This window comes from Misgurnus anguillicaudatus, chromosome 6 (assembly GCF_027580225.2).
Source record: "Misgurnus anguillicaudatus chromosome 6, ASM2758022v2, whole genome shotgun sequence".
Lineage (NCBI taxonomy): Eukaryota > Metazoa > Chordata > Actinopteri > Cypriniformes > Cobitidae > Misgurnus > Misgurnus anguillicaudatus.
This window is the reverse complement of record NC_073342.2, coordinates 27,232,501-27,252,720: the sequence shown is the minus strand read 5'-3', so window position 1 is coordinate 27,252,720 and position 20,220 is coordinate 27,232,501. Positions and strand designations below refer to the sequence as shown.

The 20,220-nt window shown below is 34.9% G+C and overlaps 1 protein-coding gene across 5 annotated transcripts in view; it reads left to right on the top strand.

Moving 5' to 3' along the window:
• Window positions 1–17,267, top strand: part of LOC141349050 (SITS-binding protein) — a 34,269-nt gene extending 17,002 nt beyond the window's left edge. Inside the window, exons 5-11 of one of the 5 annotated variants that reach the window (XR_012370102.1) lie at window positions 3,617–3,811; window positions 3,900–4,168; window positions 6,768–6,904; window positions 8,289–8,410; window positions 12,337–12,516; window positions 14,900–15,153; window positions 15,258–17,265. Coding sequence is in view for 4 of the 5 variants with exons in the window: in XM_073868862.1 (XP_073724963.1) it covers window positions 3,617–3,811; window positions 3,900–4,168; window positions 6,768–6,904; window positions 8,289–8,410; window positions 12,337–12,516; window positions 14,900–15,076 (1,080 nt within the window). In the remaining variant the exon portion in view is untranslated. Of the gene's footprint in view, window positions 1–3,616; window positions 3,812–3,899; window positions 4,169–6,767; window positions 6,905–8,288; window positions 8,411–12,192; window positions 12,517–14,899 lie in introns of those variants that run through there. The other 4 variants (XM_073868862.1, XM_073868864.1, XM_073868863.1 and 1 more) reach the window with 4 other exon arrangements.
• The last annotated feature ends 2,953 nt before the right edge of the window (window positions 17,268–20,220 follow it).

Genomic DNA, 20,220 nt, shown 5'->3' with positions numbered 1-20,220 from the left:
TGCAAACAGTTTCGTCAAAATATTATACTATATTTTACTATATCTCAGTTTACAGTATAAACAAGACTTTTGTAGGTTAGTTTCCTTGAAACCAGTAAATGCATATCTTTGAATGTTTGATGTGTCAACCAGTGGACTATCAGTGTTGCTCTTTTGCATATATTCTTTCACTTATAACCATTGAACGGTTCTGACGTTACTGAAGTTTCTAATCTGTAACACAGGCCGAGTACATTTGGTATTGTGTGGACTGTAGAGGTGAATATCAGACGCAGGAAACAGGAACACTGTGTCCAAGCAGAAGCGTCTCATGTTAAAAGCCACCAGCTGGGCTGTTAAGTTCAGTCTGACAAAACAAAACAGTCCGAGCTGATTGCGTTAAGGACATGAAAGACTTTATTTTTTAAGCGGATCTGAAACGACCTTGCAGAGGTCAGAGGAGCGCGGGGTCTGATCTCCTGGAAGAAAGAAACACTTTTTCAGTTCACTAAAATGCCAGCAGGAAACTTTCTAGTTAAGTGATGCTTGCTTTGTTTAGGAGACTGATATGGTGGAACCATTGTGGGCCATATGTAAAATGTTTGGTATAGGTTTCTTTTTTTGGTAAGAGAGATTAGAAAGTGGCTTAATATGTTCATTGTTTTTTTTCTGTATTCAATCGATAAGAATTGGAAATAATTAGTGCGTTTGTTAGACGCTTATCCAAAGTCCGCACCGCTTTCCAAGTATACTCCCCGCGGCTATACAGGGATGGTCGCGTTTGACACTATACGCAATACAAATGATTTCTTATTCATATTGTTAGTCTAACAGGCCATCAGGGCAGCACTGATTTGACGACATTTACAGTACATTAAAACATTATGATAGGTGAAGAAAAGTACTGATCCTCCATTGCAAACACAGTTTAGAACAAACAACAAGACAACAAAGAACAGGAATCAAACATTATGGTAAATATTTTCACGCGCATGCGCTGTTGTACGCAGACTGTACGCGCGGTCTCAAATTTTGGGCTGTACGATGACGAAATTGACGTCATGCAGACGGCGCGCATACACGCACGTCCCTAGTATACTTTCAGCTTTACGCAGCCCCCGCTAGCTTAGCTTGGCACAAAGACTGGAAGTGAATGGCTCCAGCTAGCATACTGCTCCCAATAAGTGACAAAATAACACAAACATTTTCCTATTTGGGCGAAGTGATTTGACTGAACTCTCTGCTCCTCACCACTGGGTTTCTCGGGTGCAGCAAGCAAATCACTCCGCCCATGTAGCAGCGCTTCGCCTTCTGAGAATATAGTTCCCAGTATGAATACAGTTAAAAGATACTTGTGTCTCATATAACCTTATTTGTAGACGGTGCAACTATACAAATCACAACACATAAATAGGAAAATGTTCGTGTTATTTTAGCACTTATTGTGAGCAGTATGCTAGCTGGAGCCATTCACTTCCAGTCTTTGTGCTAAGCTAAGCTAGCGGGGGCTGCGTCAGACAGAATTACAGCACGCACGGAGATGAGAAAGGTATGTATGGACTTATCTAACTCTGGGGGATACGGTTAATAAGCTAAAGTCCCAAAATGTGGGCATGTTCCTTTAAGTGTACAGAATGAAACTTGTTTAAAGTTGTGACAGCAGCAGAAAGCTTGTTCAGTGCTACTGTAGATTAACAAAATGAAGAGAACATGATGTAGTTTTGATGTATAATTTATGTGTATTTGTTATTCTCATACAGTCACAGAAATTTGGAATTCCAAAATATTTATGCAAAGATTCGCGCGCAACGCACCATCCGCACAGTTAACACCTACCGTGCCGCAGGATGCCTATTCGCATCTTTGCATTGACTTAACATGTAAATCATTATGTTATAACAATATATATATATATATATTGGCCACCTATAGTATTAGTCACAGTTTTTGCACATTTTTTATTTTAGTTTTTCCAGACAGTTTTTTTGTATTGATTCATTTTGACACACCTGATGGATTAAAATCAGATTTTTGTCTAAGCATGTGTATGCATGTCTGAACTTACAACGTTTTACGGGTGGTTTTATTATCCACATCTGAATTCCCCCAGAAAGATTAGAGGCAAGTGAAAAAGAAAAACAGGGATAAAGCTGGGTCCTTTTTGCCAGGAAGAGAATGTTCTCAATGTCTTAAGTACTTAAAAGGCTTATCAGAACATGAATGTCAATGCTGTAATACAGTACAGTTTTTTGCCTTGTCTTAACATGTAAATCACTCACACTTGCTGCCTCTACCGCGGTTGGCATGAACGCCAAGTCTGCACATGTATCACACTTTTTCTTTTTCAAACATTCAAGCATTTTCTTGATCCTACGTCCTGGGTTGTTATTTTCAACCCAGCGTTGGGTCAAAAAGAAAAGAACCGATATAGCTGTTGGGCTGTATTAACTCATTCCCCGACAGCCATTTTTTTGAAAAGTTGCCCGCCTGCATTTTTTTGTGATTTTCACAAAATGCCTTCCAGGAACATTTTCTTTTAAAAATATATAAACATACAAATATATCAAATGAAACAAACGGGAAAAAACAATTCTCATCCTATCTATATTTTTCTCTGCTTATAAACTCTTATAAACTTTACAAATATTTTTTTTAGCAAAAAGCTGAAATAATTGCATTTTTGTGAAGGAATTTTGTTAGAGATCAGATTCAGAACGATTATCAAAACAGTTTAAAATTAGTAAACGTTTTGGCTTCAGTTTTTTTATAAATTGGGGAAGTGGATAATCGCGGTATTGCAGATTAACATAAAAATTCAACGGGAACACTTTTTCTTAATTGTTTTTTCTTAATTTTTCTTAATCGTCAATGGTGGTGAAAGAGTTAATTTAACGTGCCGGGTTGTTTAAAATTTGTTGGGTCAAATAAAAACATAATTTAACTGGGATAATTTAACCCAATGCCTCTTTTAAGTTGAAAATAAAAAAATAATAATAAATAAATAAATTTTTAAATGAAATGTGGGCACCTATTATGCAAAATCCACTTTGTGTAAACACAACCAGTGTGTAAACACAACCACCCCACGATGAAAAAAATCCACCCACTCCTTGTTTTTTAATAAAGCGGTCTCATTATACATGTCGTTTTGATTCTCTTATCAATGTGAGGTCATATTGATAAAGCCCCGCCCACTTACAGTCCTGCATTACCATAGTTTCCACCCTCAGCAAGTTGTACTCTGTCCACTAAATACTATTGTCTCAGACTGTATTAATCAGATCTGAAAGCGCTCGCTGTCTGTTTGTAAGGAAGTGAGGAGCTGTAGCTTATTTGCATTTAAAGGTAAAGACATTAAAACTTTGTTTTTGCTCCCACCCAAATAGGGGCATTTTGGACATAATAAATGATCTGTGGGATATTTTGAGCTGAAACTTCACAGACACATTCTGGGCTCACCCTACATCTTGTAAAAAGGCCATAATAGGTGCCCTTTAAAAACTCGTTCATGATTGTGTCAGTGTAGATTTTACATTTACATTCATGACTGTTTCATACCATATTATATTACATACTTTAATAATCTCTCTTTATCAGATAAAAAATGAACTTTTTGCCCCATAATGTCTTTATTCAGGACCACAGCTACCTCAATAGCAAGAAAAGGACGTCTGAGAGACATACCAGGGACATCCCTTTTGTAAAGCTTCTGAACATTTCCATAACCCTCTCCCCGTACCTGAGCGTAGACTCCCAGCAGTTCCAAACATCCATTCAAGAAGGTATTGAAGATTACTGGCTGAGCCTGCCGTCGGGTCCACAGGGTCGACTGGTAAAAAAACTCATTTTTTCTCAGTCTGCTCTTGAAATGTTTTTCACGAATCATCTGCAATAGTATCTTTCATTTGTTTGTCTTTCAGGTGCCTCTGTTGACCCAGTGGAAAGGAAAATACAGTGTGAAGCTCAACATCACCAACCCAAAAGCCACTCATTGGTTTCTGGACAATGTAGACATCTTGCATAGCCATTTGGGTATGGAGTACGTCATACTGGAAGGCGGCGAGGGAAACCCTTTTGAGGAACAGGCACTACGCTCCCCTCTGGCGCTGGTCGGGGACGAGTACATTGGGCTCCTTGCTCAACTGGCAGAAAGGATAGGGGACAATACTATTGTGACCTCAGGAACAAGGTATTGGATTGAATGCCGTATCGTGTTACTGTAAATCCCTCTTGCGATTTGCAAAGAATGACAGCGGTGCTGACACAGTCAGGAATTTTGATTTTGGGTGGCTCCATGGTGCAGCACTGCTATATCTGCATGTATTTTACGAGATGGCTAATGACAAAATTGTACTTTTTTGTATAATTGCTTACACCCCTGTGATGTTGGGTTTAGCAGGAGGGTTAGGGGTGGGCTATCATTATTGTTTTTTCATGATCAATTTAAGGATTCGTCCATTTTCTTAAAAAAAAATCCAGATAATTTACTCACCACCATGTCATCCAAAATGTTGATGTCTTTCTTTGTTCAGTCAAGAAGAAATTATGTTTTTTGAGGAAAACATTCCATGATTTTTCTCATTTTAGTGGACTTTAATGGACCCCAACACTTAGCAGTTTCAAAGGACTCTAAACGATCCCATTTGAGGGTCTTATCTAGCGAAACGATTGTCATTTTTGGCAAGAAAAATAAAAAATATGCACTTTTAAACCACAACTCTTTTTCCTCCGGCTGTGTGACGAGCCAGCGTGACCTCACGTAATTGCGTAATGACGTGGAAAGGTCACGTGTTACATATATGAAACGCACATTTGCGGACCATTTTAAACAATAAACTGACACGAAGACATTAATAAGTATCATTTGACATACAACTTTAGAACGGTCCTCTTTCTTCACACTTGTAAACACTGGGACGTTGTTTCGATACGTCATCCGTGACCTCTTGACGTGATGACATTTGCGTGAGGTCGCACTGGCGCATTACAGGACCGGAGGAAGGTGAGAAGTTGTGGTTTAAAAGTGCTTTTTTTTCTTGCCAAAAATGACAATCGTTTCGCTAGATTCGTTTGAAATCGTTTAGAGTTCTTTGAAACTGCAATTTTAAACTGCATTAAAACTGTTAAGTGTTGGGGTCCATTAAAGTCTATTAAAATGAGAAAAATACTGGAATGTTTTCCTCAAAAAACATAATTTCTTCTCGACTAAACAAAGAAAGACATTAACATTTTGGATGACATGGTCGTGGTGGGTGAATTATCTGGATTTTTTTTTTTTAAGAAAATGGACTAATCCTTTAAGCAGATAAATTTTTATTTTATTATTTTAATCCAAAAACGATTAATCGGACAACGGTTATTATTTATTTACTTCAATGAATAGTACGATTCTTATTTTTCTATTAATTTCACCGTTTTTTATTATTATTACTTTGTTTTTTCTTTTTTCAATTAATTGGACGTTTTTTTTATTATTATTATTATTATTATTATTATTATTATTGTATTTTTATTCGGACCAGGTTTTCGGTATTATTATTACGTTTTTATATATATATAAATATATTAAAATTAATTAATTAATTAATTAATTAATTAATTAATTAATTAATTAATTTATTTATTTATTTATTTATTTATTTATTTATTTATTTATTTATTTATTTATTTATTTGATGACTGATTTTTTTTTCAATTAATCTGACGATTATTTTTTGGGTTAATCGACTAACCGTATAAAAACCCCAAATATCAACTGAATTGTATTTAATTATTCATAAATTAAAAATAAGTTTTTAGTAATATAGTATTCAAATATTTCATAAAACCTCCTATTGAATAAATTACGTTTGAGAATGATTATTATAATTATAATTATTTTATTTATAAAGATTTTATCACTATTTTGGAACGAGCTAATATTAGATTGTACAGCCAGCTTACATTATGTCTTGATTTTCTTTCTCTCTAAAACTACAATGTGTGGAAAAAAGTGCAGAATAATTAAATTACTTTTTCCATTTTTCTTATGAAACAGTTAATACACATGCATGAAGTGTATAAGCATAGCGTCATCATGAAAAAATTAAAAACTTGAATTACGGTTGATGTGGTTGCTTGTCATCAGCTGTCTCTTCAATAGCTCAGTATTACACTATAACGTTTACTGTGACAGCTCTACTTACCAACCTCTCACTTCTCTCTAATTTTAGTTAATGGATAGTGTTAGGGTTAGGACTTGACAACAATTTGACAACTATTTGGCAACGCTTTAGTTCCAGGTGCATATCCTACTTGTCAAAATCACAGCCACCAATTGCAACACTATTACTATCACTATTTTGGGAGCAATTAAAATACTTTGGACGGACGTGGAACATAAATTTGATCTTTGCCATATGTAATGAACACAAACACAAATTTGTATGGCTCAAGAAATGATCTTGTCTGCATCACGATACAATATGCACATAGTAAATGAAATAACTCACTAAAAAATACTGAACAAGCAACACATTTCCAGTTCCTCCATCCACACAGACAGCTACTGTATTTAGTCCTAAAAGTACATTTGGTTCTCACCGAATGCTATCCCATCATTACAGCAACTGACGTAAAGCAGATAATGATTTTTGTCAAAACAAACAGATCCGATTTCATCGAATCAGAATTGTGTACGGTGTAAACAAAGCCAAAGTGTCCATTTACAATGATGGGAATCGTCTCCATCACAGACATGTTGAAGGTGATCTGAACTGCATTTGAACCGCACTATTTCCATTACACAGGTCCAGCCACAAGCCGCTGTTCATCCATATGAGTGCACTGCAGTCCGACTGGAGTTACTCGGGCCTCAAGGGCATCATTCCATCCCTACTGCATCACAGTCTTTTGGGATATAATTTCTTCATTCCTGATGCAGTAGGTAATACCTGCCTACACACATGCACACACTTATACGCACTTCTTTAATCTTTTGCAAAGATGCATAACATAGATAACATGATATAATTCACTCCACTGTCTCCTTTAATCCCTTTCAGTAACAGAGACACTTTCTACTATTTACAATATTTACAATGCATTTATTTAAAGGGGACATGTCACAATATTTTTTTAAGATGTCAAATAAATCTTTGGTGTCCCCAGAGTACACATGTGAATTATTAGCTCAAAATAGATAATTTATTACAACATGTTAAAATTGACACTTTGTAGGTGTGAGCAAAAATGTGCAATGAGAAAAAAAATGCAAATGAGCGGATAAAGTGCAAACACTGATTACAATGATGGTGGTTTGCTGCACTTTAAACTCAATTGTGCTGTCAATTATTTCTATCTCTCTCTTTCTCTCTGCACTAAATGGCTGTGCTGTGATTGGATAGTGCAGATTAAGGGGCGGTATTATTATAATAAGAGCTCCTTATGACATCATAAGGAGAGCCACATTTGACCGAATTTTTCATGTGCTTGTAGAGAATGGTTTACCAAAACTAAGTTACTGGGTTGATCTTTTTCACATTTTCTGTGTGTTGATAGAAGCACTGGGGACCAAATCATAGCACTTAAAAAAGTCAGATTTTCATGCCATGGCCTCTTGTTTTTCCTACCCAGTCTCATGTAGATGCGCATAAATAGCACGAAGTGTGAAAATCGTGCAACACACACGCCAAACTCCACCCCGGCGTGCACACGATATGTCAGTCCCTCCCATTCACCCAAACGGCGCATCCTTTTTGTCGTTTTATTTATTGTTTTATTTTGGTTTGGGTTAGGATGTCATTTTTATCTAACAAAAAGTTGTTCTAACCCTCAACTCAAACAAAAATGGTAAAAAAGCAACAAAAAAAATTAGAAACCAATAAATAAAGCAACAAAAAAGATGTGCCGTTTAAGTGAATGGGAAGGACTGGCGTATCATATGTACACCAAAGTGGAATTTGGCGTATGTATTGCACGATTTTCACACTTTGTGCTATTTATACGCAACTCCGTGAGACTGGGTTGGTATTTCTTAACATTAGTTAATGCATTAGCTAACATAAAATAACAATTTACAATACTACAGCATTTACTAATACATTTTAAATCTTAGTTGATTTATTGTAATGCATAAAAATAATTGTTTAATTACTGCAATACTATAATTATAACATTTAATGTATTTTACTGTATATTGTATTGTAATATTGTAATACTCAAAAAGTAAACATGCAAACCCATTGTGGTTATGACAACTGGGGGAAATAGCGTTCATGTTCATGAAAATGATATTACAAAACAATGGGGTACTCACCGCTGTCACACAGGAGGATCACTCTCTGTCGAAGCGGTTGAAGACGAAGAGCTTTTTGTCCGCTGGCTGGGGATTGTGGCTTTCCTTCCTGTCATCAGCTTCCAGACACCTCCATGGGCCTTTGAGAAGGAATGGGTGAGTGACACCAGAGCAGATACCAGTTTAGCGAGCCTGATCTCACGAGAATTCGTACATATTTTACGAGTTGGCTAATTCGTATGAATTCATACCAAGTTAATCGTGCAAAAACATACGATTCTCATTAAAGAAAAACAACGAAACCAAACCCCTAACCCCAACGTGACAAAGGTCAAGGCAAATCGTACAAAAACTTACGAATGTGGTCGTATGAATTAATATGAATTAGCAAACTCGTAAAATATGTATGAATTCTCGTGAGATAGCATTGCATGCACTGTAAAAAATTGCTGTAATTTTGCAGCTGGTTGTCTGTAACTTACTGTAGAAGATAAAGACTGAAAATGTTTCAAGTTCATTTAACATTGAACAAACCGTTGCCAGTAAATAACATAAATGTAAAATCTACAGTAAGTTACTGCCAGCTAGTTGCCAGTAATACCTAGTAATACTGTAATTTCTACAGACATTTTTTACAGTGTACAGTATGTGTATAATAATTGTGTATATTTAAATACACACATCCATGAATATATTTATGTGTATATACACTTTTTTTAAATATTTAATTTATATTATATAAAAACAGAAATACTTAATATATATATATATAAAAAATCTTAAAATTATACATAAATGTGTATGTGTTTATAATTATTATACACAGTACACACACACATATATGATGTAAACAAAAACTTATTTATTCTGCAAATGATTAGTTGCGATTAATTGTTATGATATGTATTGTACATAGAATACAAGAATAATTTTCCAAGTCTAACTATCAAGATTATAAGTAACTGGAGACAAAGCATTTTGCATTTACACTGCAAAAAATGATTTTCAAGAAAAAAATTCTTAGTATATAGATATAAAAATATCTAAACATTCTTAAATTAAGATGCTTTTTCTTGATGAGCAAAACGACCCAAGAAAATAATTCTTGTGTTTAGACCAAAAATATCAAATTTAAGTGATATTGTGCATAAAAAAGCAAAAAAATCTGCCAATGGGGTAAGCAAATTTTCTTTCGAATTTTTCTTGAATTTGGTGTTTAAGAAAAATGTTCAAGATTTTTTTTTTCTTACCCCATTGGCAGATTTTTTCTGCTTGTTTAAAGCACAAGATCGCTTCAATTTGATATTTTTGGTCTAAAAACTACACTTATTTCGTTTGGTGGTTAAAGCATCTTAATTTAAGAATCTTTTGATATTTTTGCTGAAAACAAGAGAAAGATACTGGGAATTTTTTTCTTGAAAATCATTTTTTGCAGTGTAAAACATTTAACAAATATAAACATTATTCTGCTGAAACTGCAGCACCCATTTAGGTCTAAAAGCAAGATTTATTAACAACTTGCACCAGTGCAAATTACCATTTTGCTGTTAAAAACTATACTGTCAGGATATAGGACACGCAAATGAAAATGCATGGACGCCTTGTTTTTGCGACTGCAAATATTTTATATGCATTTGTAAGAGTTTCCCTTTAGGCGCAAAAGTAATGGGAGGAAAATATTAACAATAAATCGCGCATTGCAATTATTTACTAAGGTTTGTGCTTGTCAATTTACTGGTAATTTTACCTTTTTTGCATGTCTTAAATTGCTGTTTTTTTATGGAAATTAGATCAAAATAAATGCAGCAAAGTTAAAAAAAATTAGCAAATAAATTCAACCTACTATTTTAAGTTTTGGCTTGTGAAAAGTTGACATAACTTATAAAATCAAGTTGAAATAATCTAACCTAATTTTTTTATTAAAAGATTTAATTGATTTTACAAAATTGTTGCATATTTTTTACAGTGCGTGTTCTTTAAACTGCGCCTTGTCAGTAAATCACTCGCAGAAATGTTTTGTCCCATCTGCTTTTGGGAATCGCACTTTTACACTAATTTGCCTTGTTTAGTAAATACATTTTTTGTTATATTCTTGCCCTCTGCATTGGGTATCAAGCCAAAAAGGTCAATGTGACATATATGTACTGTATGTAGATTGGCATGGCTTGCAATGGGCTTCCAGTACACGACCCAATGTATGTGTCCCACTAAACCAGTAATTCATAAAGTGTGGTCCGCGGACCACTAGTGGTCTGCCAAACCCCCCCAGTGGTCCGCCAAAAGATGACCTAAACTAGGTGTTTATACACTCGTCACTTATTTAAGTAGATTTTTCATATTAAGCTGCAACTCATTTCACATTTACTTTTTCAAATGAAATAAAATTCATAGAACAATTTCTCATTGCATTTGTGTTTGAAAAAAAGAGTTATTAGTGCATATTAAACTTAAATTTTGCTTATCCTTCCTATTTTGATGTTTTTTGGGGGCGTGTTAGAGTGGGATTCTGTTAAGTGGTCCTCAGAAAAAACATGGAAGATAAAGTGGTCCTTGGGCTGAAAAAGTTTGAGAAACACTGCACTAAACTGATGTAAACCTGTCTTTTAAACAACTCAGACCTTGTTAAAACATGGATTGCGAAGAAACATAACATCAGAAATATAATATTCATTCACACCATGGAGCATCATGGGAATGCCCTCTTTGAAATACTTTCTAAATAAACGACGAAATATCTTGTCTCATGGATTGATATGTTTAAGCCCTTAGAGTCCTCAGGTGGTTATTTTTCTTGCGTTTCAGGGTGTAATTGCTTGGCTTTTCCCCAACGTCACCTGTGGTTAAGGGTCCATCTGGTCTGCATTAGCGTCTCCTTCAAATTTACGACTCTCAATAATAATGAAAACCACTGCAGCAGAAATTATAATGAATCACCAAATAAGAGGAAAAGAACATTTCCAGAGACAATTAAAGGTTTCGTTTATAATTAGCGGTGCTTGGTAAAGCAAACACCGCTATTACTAGCGGTCAAAGTTGTTATATTTTCCACCCATAATTTTGGTGCAAAACTCCCACAATGCTACAACCATGAATAATAATTGTGTGATTGAGTGGGTGTGCTATTACCTCTCCAAGCTATACAATTGTTTGTTAATGAATGGAAAAAATACATTGAAAAGGGGCCATAAAAGTATACAAAGGTTCAGATCATCATAGTGACTTGGACTATTTATCTGGCACTGCTTCACAACACCTTATCAACCTCCAAAAACACTAGCAACACCCTAGAAATCACACTCCAGAAATTACATCTAACCAGTAAATACGTTGTAAGATGAAGTTTTTAGCATAGTGGTGGTGAGATAGATTTGCAAAGTCAAGCACAACTCACATTTTCTTCGGAAAGGTTGAAATATGGTTGAATTTATAGTCTAAAATAGGTAGTGGTCAGTTTTAAGTTTATAAACACAAGTACTATAGGTATACGTGCAAGTTCCATCCAATTTAGCATAAATCTAGAGCTGTACTACTTGTATTGAAACAATTAACGTTATAAGAACATTCATGGTTTTGATTTTGCGATTACCTGAAAATTCTTAATCCTCTCAAATCAAATAATATTAGCATTAAGAATAAATGTGTCGATCCCGTTCAAAGGCTTTACTGGCCTTTATTTTCCACTCTTGATAAGTTTTTGGCATCTGAAGCAGGCACTATGTGTGTGTGATTATCCGCAACCCATTAGAGACTGTTAAATCAATGACTATGTTGAGTCTAAATAGGAGGAAAATAAGAATGGAAGCCACAAGCCTGTTTTCTCCATTCGAAATTAGGTTGAACTCGGGCAGTTTTTCAAAATTGATCTCATGAAATGTTTCTTTTTTTCATCTAGAGGATACATTTTTATGAATGTGGTTTTGCTTTGTTTCCATCACCAGAGACTGGTCGGATGTTAACTGAAGGATGTGACCTCTCAAGGAATGTTAGATGAGAACAGTGTTGAACAATAACGCCAAAACCTCACATGGCTCTTTTCATAGAACTTTTATTAAGCATTTCTAATCGTTCTGACTTTCGCCTAGGTCCTAAACATCACCAGACTCTACATTTCCAAGCACCATGACTTTGTAGTTCCTCTGATACTGAAATATGCAGACGAATGGCAAACTAATGGAACCCCCATCTACAGACCACTATGGTGGATTAACCCAGACGACCCAATTACATTCACCATTGATGATGAGTTCCTTATAGGAGATGAGGTAAGCTACTTCAAGGAAAGGTATGACATAAGCAATGTTATAATTTTACCAAAGTATGGAGTAACCTATGGCAAGGGTTACCATGATTGATGATTGAAAATACTTAGTTACCTTTTCACTAAACAGGGGTGCGTTTCCCAAAAGCATCATTAGCCAATGAACATCTTAAGTTCCATCGTTACTAACATCGTACAACGATTTGGTGTTTCCTGAAACCATCGTTCAAACAAACACTCGCAAATTGCATTGCTAACTTGTGTCGTTGGAATGACAGCTCTTCACCTGTCGTTTGAAGCATCGTTCCTTGTTATTATCAATATGTAGACTTACGTTGATCATGTAGTACAGTCTATATCCATCATTCTAAATATATTACAATTTTATTTTACGTCTTTAAATTTGTAAACAGAATGAAAGTGCTGCATTTGAAAACTGCGCATGTGCGCGCCTACGAGCTTTAAGACCCTGGGGAATCCCTGGGAGGAGTGACGTAAGAGGGAACTTGCGCGTGAATTAAATATCTTGAAAATAAACAACAGATAACTAAATCACGTCTTCCGATGCAATATATGTTATTTACAGCAATAATCTGACATTAAATCGATTTGCACAGATTAATTTGTACTTCACCTCTCATGTGACATCATCAACTATGTTGTTAAACCAACATGTCACAGACGAATGTACTGCGACAAAGTTACTATGCTTTCGGGAAACAGTCCTGACAAGGTAGTTTGTTTCTCCAACGATGCATCGTACTATGGTCGTTCAGCAACGAGTTACTTTGTACCGTTTCTAATCGAAACGCACCCCAGAACATGTTTCTGAAGTATCCTAACCCTTTCCTAATCTGGAGTTCCTAACTGTATTCCTTACTACCTATAATAAGATGGGGATTGTTGTTGAATAAGATGTTAACCTCTGGCAAAGAGTTCAAACCTACAACATTTTGGTTACTACCCCCATAGACTGTAAAAAATGTGGACTTAGGGTCCGTGACGTCACCAGAGGTTTTTAGAAGCCAATAGTTTGCAGGGCTTGCCGTCACCATCTTAGCAACGCGTCACTTGCGGATAAAGGAAAATGGGTAAAGAGGCGGGACGTGGGTGGAGCTTAGGTGGCTGGTTGCTGAAACCACACCCGCCTAGCTCGATGGTAGTGACAGCAGTGGCAGTTTACCCGTCACTCAAGTGGCCACGCCCTTAATTACGCAGAACTTTAAGGCTTAGTATAATTTAAACGGATGAGTAACAAAAAAATTCAACCCCCTCACAGTTGTCATGAAGGGCAAAATTAGCTATATAGACCAAAAACACTTTTCATACCAGGCTGAAAAAATACGATTTTTTGCTGTAAAGTTGGTCATTTTAACATGGAGGTCTATCGGGTATTGACTCCCTTTTGGAGCCTCTAGCGGCCCGTCGATGAATTGCAGTTTAAGTCACTTCTGTATTGGCTTCATCAGAGAGATTGGAAGGTTGTCCCTCAGTTACTACATCTAAATATTTGCTTTGTTATAGGCTTAAAATCAAATAATTTCCATCAGGGGTCTCCAACCTCCAAGGGCTACCACAATGGATAAAACAATTTGGAGGGCTACTTGTTTATATAGTCTACTCAAAACTTTTTTTTTTACTTGATTTTATGTTATTTTACAAGTGCTGGGGAAAGTTACTTTTAAAAGTAATGCATTACAATATTAAGTTACTCTCAAAAAAAGTAACTAATTGCGTTACTTAGTTACTTTTCATGGAAAGTAATGCTTACATTACTTTTTAGTTACTTTTGCGTTACTTTTTTTGGCTGAGGTTTGATCTCTTTCAGGTTGCAAGTGTTTTTTATGACTGAAAAGTTCTGCACTCAGAAATTGCACATTTCATCACAAAAATGTCGAGCTTTGGCCTGCCATCTCAGTTTCTGACTCAAACGGTTCCCACACAGGCGTGTACGCATAGTGCATAACGTGACTACGTTTAGTTTAATTCAGTACATATTTTTTTAATCAAAATCATTAAACTAATAAAGTAACTTGCATTACTTTTTTGAAAAAGTAACTAAAATATTAATGTGTACATTTAAAAAGTAATGCGTTACTTTACTCATTACTTCAAAAAGGTAATATTATTACGTAATGCACGTTACTTGTAATGCGTTACCCCCAACATTGTATTTTACTTGTTGATATGTTTTATCATTGTTTAAAATGTTAACATATAAGCCAAGCTAATATGAAAAATATGTAATAAATAAATATTAAAATTGATAGCATGTGCTTTGGCGGGCACCTCATAGACTCCACTGGCACCCTGTTGGAGACCACTGCTTTAAGAATCCTCTCCATGGATTTATACCCAAATTAATGCTAGTTCTCCTGCTTTTCCAGGTTCTTGTTGCACCGGTGACTGAAAAAACAGCTTTACGAAGAGATATTTACCTGCCCGTAAGTGATTTTCAGTGGCAGGACACAAAAAATGCTCAAGTGTTTGACGGAGGGACGTTTCTGGAAAGTTACCCAGTTGGCCTCGGGGACGTGCCGGTTTTCGTACGACGGAGATCCTGAGGATTAATTATCACATTTTCGTACCATTTCACTTCTGCAATTGCACTTTCCACAAAGACCATTATCTGTGTCTCAAGGTGAATTGAGAGTAGATAGAAGATGATTTTACATTTGCACTTTAAAAATCAAAGTGATTTATATTTTCTCACGATTTTTACATCTCTCCTGTTTTTCTCTCCAGTTTTGTTTTGTTAATCATGAGCTTCTTGGCTTTATCCTTGGAACGCTGTGGTTTACACTTGATCAATTCTTACGGCCTCCCACACTTTCACGGTTTCCAACTCTCATGACCTGGAGCTGGAACTCGAACACTTTTTTTCTTAACGCAATCAGTGGAATTTTATGATGAAGACGACCAAACAATCGGAAAAAATGCTAAATCGTATCAGCAAATATAGACAGCAAGGAAAAACCGTTGCGCTACAGTTGAATCAAGAGACAAAAAACTCAACTCGGACGGGTTTTTACTTGAACTTTAATGAACATTTGGTATAGCTTTGTAATGTTTTAATTGTACCTCAACTTTTCATGGTGTTTTTTATGTATAAAATGAGTGAAATTACAAGAAGCACTTACTGATGGAAACTGAAATGAAGGGTTTTTAGCAAATACAGCACAATCATTTTTGGCAATGAAAAAGTTGAGCCATTTGCAAACAAATCATATCTGTACAGTCTTAGCTTTAATGCCACACACTAATTTAAAAGAATTGTTTCATAATGATTTTTTGATATTATGTTGATTTGTTTAGCTTTCTACAATTATCACATAATACCAGTATTTATATATCATAAGTAGCGATCAAATTACAATGTGTCAAAGTAGAATTAGCATTTTGATTCAGACTAAACGTGATCATTCAGACAATATGACAACATTACATATACTTTGAATACTGTGGACATTTGTATATTTTGAGCTCACATTTTTATCAAATTATATTGTTGGTAGTTTTTATTAAGCTGAATCTTACCATTACTAAATCATTTGGGATAATGCTTCCAGATTTTTTCCCAAAGGAGGACATCGTAAAACTACGTTGTGTTCTGGTTTATGCAGCATTGGATAACATTCAAATGAATCTTGTAATGTCGAATTATAATAGTACAATAGTGCTGCTACTTTCATTCACTATTGAATCTCTTGTGCCTTGACAAGAAACCTCGAATTGTCAGTCCGTGTGTAAAACACCAAATCACAATTGAGACCGCATGACTCAACAGTGCAGCGAGAGAACTCGATCGGTATAACCTGATACTTGTGGCCTACTGGGAATGTCCTCTTAATCCTCACTGTGATTGTGAATGTTTACTGTAACTGCAGGTTTCTCAGGTCAAACATATCAAATCTGAAAGAAAATATGTCTTACTCCCCAGCACAATGTCTTAATCTATTGGATTTTTGATGCTCTTTTCATTTGAGCACTTTTTGGAGACAATTGGTGATAGAGTTTTGGAGCATCGTTTGCTTGTATTTTATATTTAAAATCATGCTATGACGGATATGCTGAAATGTCCCATGCTGAGCAACTTTACATCGTTTTTTTACCTTAGACTTCAGGTGTCTCAAGCCAATCATCAGTATGCATACATCAGTGCCGTTCAACTTTTTATCTTCTGTAAATCTGAAAAATAGATATGTCAATCTGTAATAAAGTTTACATTTTGTTACCGTAGGAATCCACTGTTTCGACTGTACTTGTATGTGGATAAGTCTCGGAAACTTGTCAAGGTTACATTACACCCAAAATCAATATTAAGAAGAAATAATTACAAAATTTAAATATTGAGGTATTGATTAAGAGAACTTGGTAAAATGTAATGTCTTTTTCTTTAAATGTTGAAGTGGCATAGGCATGAGATGAACACATGTACTAATGTGTTAAATGCAAACAGATACATCAGAGACATTAGATCCCCGTGGTGTTTGAAGGGAGATTCTCTGTAAACTATCTGATAGCGTGTTGAAATTTCCATCCTGTGTTATTTTAAAAAGACATTTGTAGAGGTAGGCAGCATCTATGGACCATCCAATGATCATATGTCTATACTGCGTGTTAGCTTGTGTCCGCAGAAATACACTGTAAAAAATAATAATACGCTGGATTTACTTAAAAATATATTGCATGATTTTTGCATCCACTTTTTTAAGTAAGTTTTGTTTGAAATTTTAAGTAATTGCATAAATTGCTTACAATTCCATGTAATGCATACTTTTAAAAATTGATGCAAAAATTATGCTATATTTTTAAGTAAATCCAGCCTTTGTTTTTTTCTGTGTAGTTACATTGCAAAAAATAAATGTCTTACGTACTGTAGTATTGTCTGTTTTTTTAGTAAAAATATCAATTAAATTGAGATAGAGACATTTACTTGGTGAGCAAAGTGGCTTAAGATATTTATTGAAATAAATTATGAAAATCAAGAGGTTAATACTTAAAACAAGTTAAAAAAGAAGATCTGCCAATGGGGTAAGAGAAATAAACTTAAATTGGGTATATTGAAATAAGTTAAAACTAGAATTAAATTGATTTTTCCCAATGGCAGATATTTTTAGTTTTAAGCAAATTTCTGTTTAAATTGCAGTATTATCGGGTTGCCAGTTACTTACTATAGATATACATTTGTGTTATTTATTAGTTTGAACAGTTTGTTTAAGGTTAAATGAAGATTAAACATGAACATGTCTTTATCTCTACAGAATAAAACTATAAAATAACAGCCTCATGCAAAGCATTCTGGGAAGCAAAATCTGTAAGAAATTAAGATGTTAATTTATAATTTTATTCTGTAATGTTTATTTAACTTTGAACAAACTGTTGCCAGTAAATAACATACTTTTAAATCTACAGTAAGTTGGCAAACAGCTGCATAACTACAATGATTCTTTACAGTCCATAAACCTGTTTAAAGGGGCCATGGCACAAGACTTTTTGAAGATGTCAAATAAATCTTTGGTGTCCCCAGAGCACATATGTGAAGTTTTAGCTCAAAATGTGCAAAAATGTGCCGTTTTGGGTGTGTCCTTTAAAAGGCAAATGAGCTGATGAAATTCAAACACTGATCACAATGATGGTGGTTTGTTGCAATTAAAACTCAATTGTGCTTTTCTCTGCACTAAATGGCAGTGCTGTGGTTGGATAGTGCGGATTAAGGGGTGGTATTATTATAATAAGAGCTCCTTATGACATCATAAGGAGAGCCAAATTTCAACTACCTATTTTTTCATGTGCTTGTAGAGAATGGTTTACCAAAACTAAGTTACTGGGTTGATCTTTTTCACATTTTCTAGGTTGATAGAAGCACTGGGGACCCAATCATAGCACTTAAACATGGAACAAGTCAAATTTTCATGCCATGGCCCCTTTAATATTTTTCAGTAAACAAGACTTAAAATCTTAGGTCACTTTGCTTATCAAGTAAATGTATCTCAATTTAAGAAGTCTTAGATATTTATATTAAAAATCAAGACATGTGTAGTAATTGATGTCTATTCTCTCACAATAACAGTGACTGTTCTGACGATAAAGTGCATTAATTCCACTTAAACCTAATCAGAATTATTTATAGTAGCGGGGAGCATGCAAAGGGAATCAGATGGGAAACACATTAAGGGACCCCTCCTGCTCACCTTACGCTGGACATATTCGATTACAAACTTTCCTGGAACCATACACACATACAAATGGAAAGGTATTTATTAGTATATATTATTCATTTATTATATTATACAGTATCTAATGTATATAATAAATGTGTGTGAGGGAAACATGCATGCGTTATGGATGTGACAAAAAAGTTTTTGGGAGATAACATACTTTGTATGAATTTTGTGAATTAAAAGGCACAAACCAGAAGCAATAATACTCAACACATGAAGAGGGGCAAAACGTTTCCGTTACATTTCCAGAAACTTTACATGGGAACATCATTTGGGGAATTTTTTTAATATTCTACAATGGAAATTTAAAGGAAGTTTATGGGAATTTATGGGAATTATTTGGAAAATTATATAAACTATATCATACAAAAATAAATAAACATTTAGTTTGGTCATGAATGCAAGGTAATACTTTTTTTTTTTTTTTGAAGAATACTGATATCAAGCCTGGATTTATTTGATAAAAAATCCTTCAGATATGCACCGCACCCTTCTTTTAATGCACCACCTTAGCTTAGAAGTATAAGTAGTAATTTGGCACAGAAGTTTGGATTGGTGGTATGTGTTGGGTATTTGTGTTTTTATTATTATTTTTATTATTATTTATATTATTAATATTCTTATTCTTATTATTATTATTATTGTGTACGATTAAAAATAAACCCCGTGCTTATACTGATCAAAGACTATTGTCACAGCTGTTTATCCAATACAGTGGGGGTAGGCTAGTGCTTTTTGTCCCTCTCTGCTATTATAGTTTATCAATACGGCGGAACGACATGGAAGCCTTCTTGGACTTACCCGTTCAATGTAAGTAAAGAGAAGAAATTCTAAGCTTACAAAGAAAAGTCAGATCACTGGCAGAGATCAATTGACACGGAAAAAGACATTGATTTTGATTAATAAAACACTTAAAATCCTACTTACAGTCCCTTTAACACAAAACTTCATCACATTGCATTAAATGTTTAAAGCAGTGGTGTCTACTTGTCTAGAAGTTAACCATTTCACTTTGCATTCTGACAAAAAAAATGACAGTAAAATCATGGCTGCAATGAAAAGGAAGAGCAAGTCAAGTGAGTTGCATTGTGGGAATTTAATACTATGCACATGCGATGTATGCAGTACAGTAAGTTCTTAGGCTATTTTGTCTATACAGGTCATTTGCATACTGCTCACATTAGTCTATACAAACACAGCAAAAATAGCACGGCACCCGCTATACCAAATTTAGCATCTGCATCTGTTATTCAATGCAAAATAGCATCAATTTTTCTAATAGCATGCAAGTGTTGTCATTTAACGTTCTAATTATATGTCCTGATAACTATATAAATGTGAACATCTTTAAGTTAAGAGTTGATGAGGGATCATGAACGAGACAAGAATGCAGCCCTGAAACATAAGCTGGCCAGAGGAAATGGGTGAGTGAACTTTTGCCTTCACCAGGAGTACCCACAGAGAAATCTCATGTGTGTGCTTCC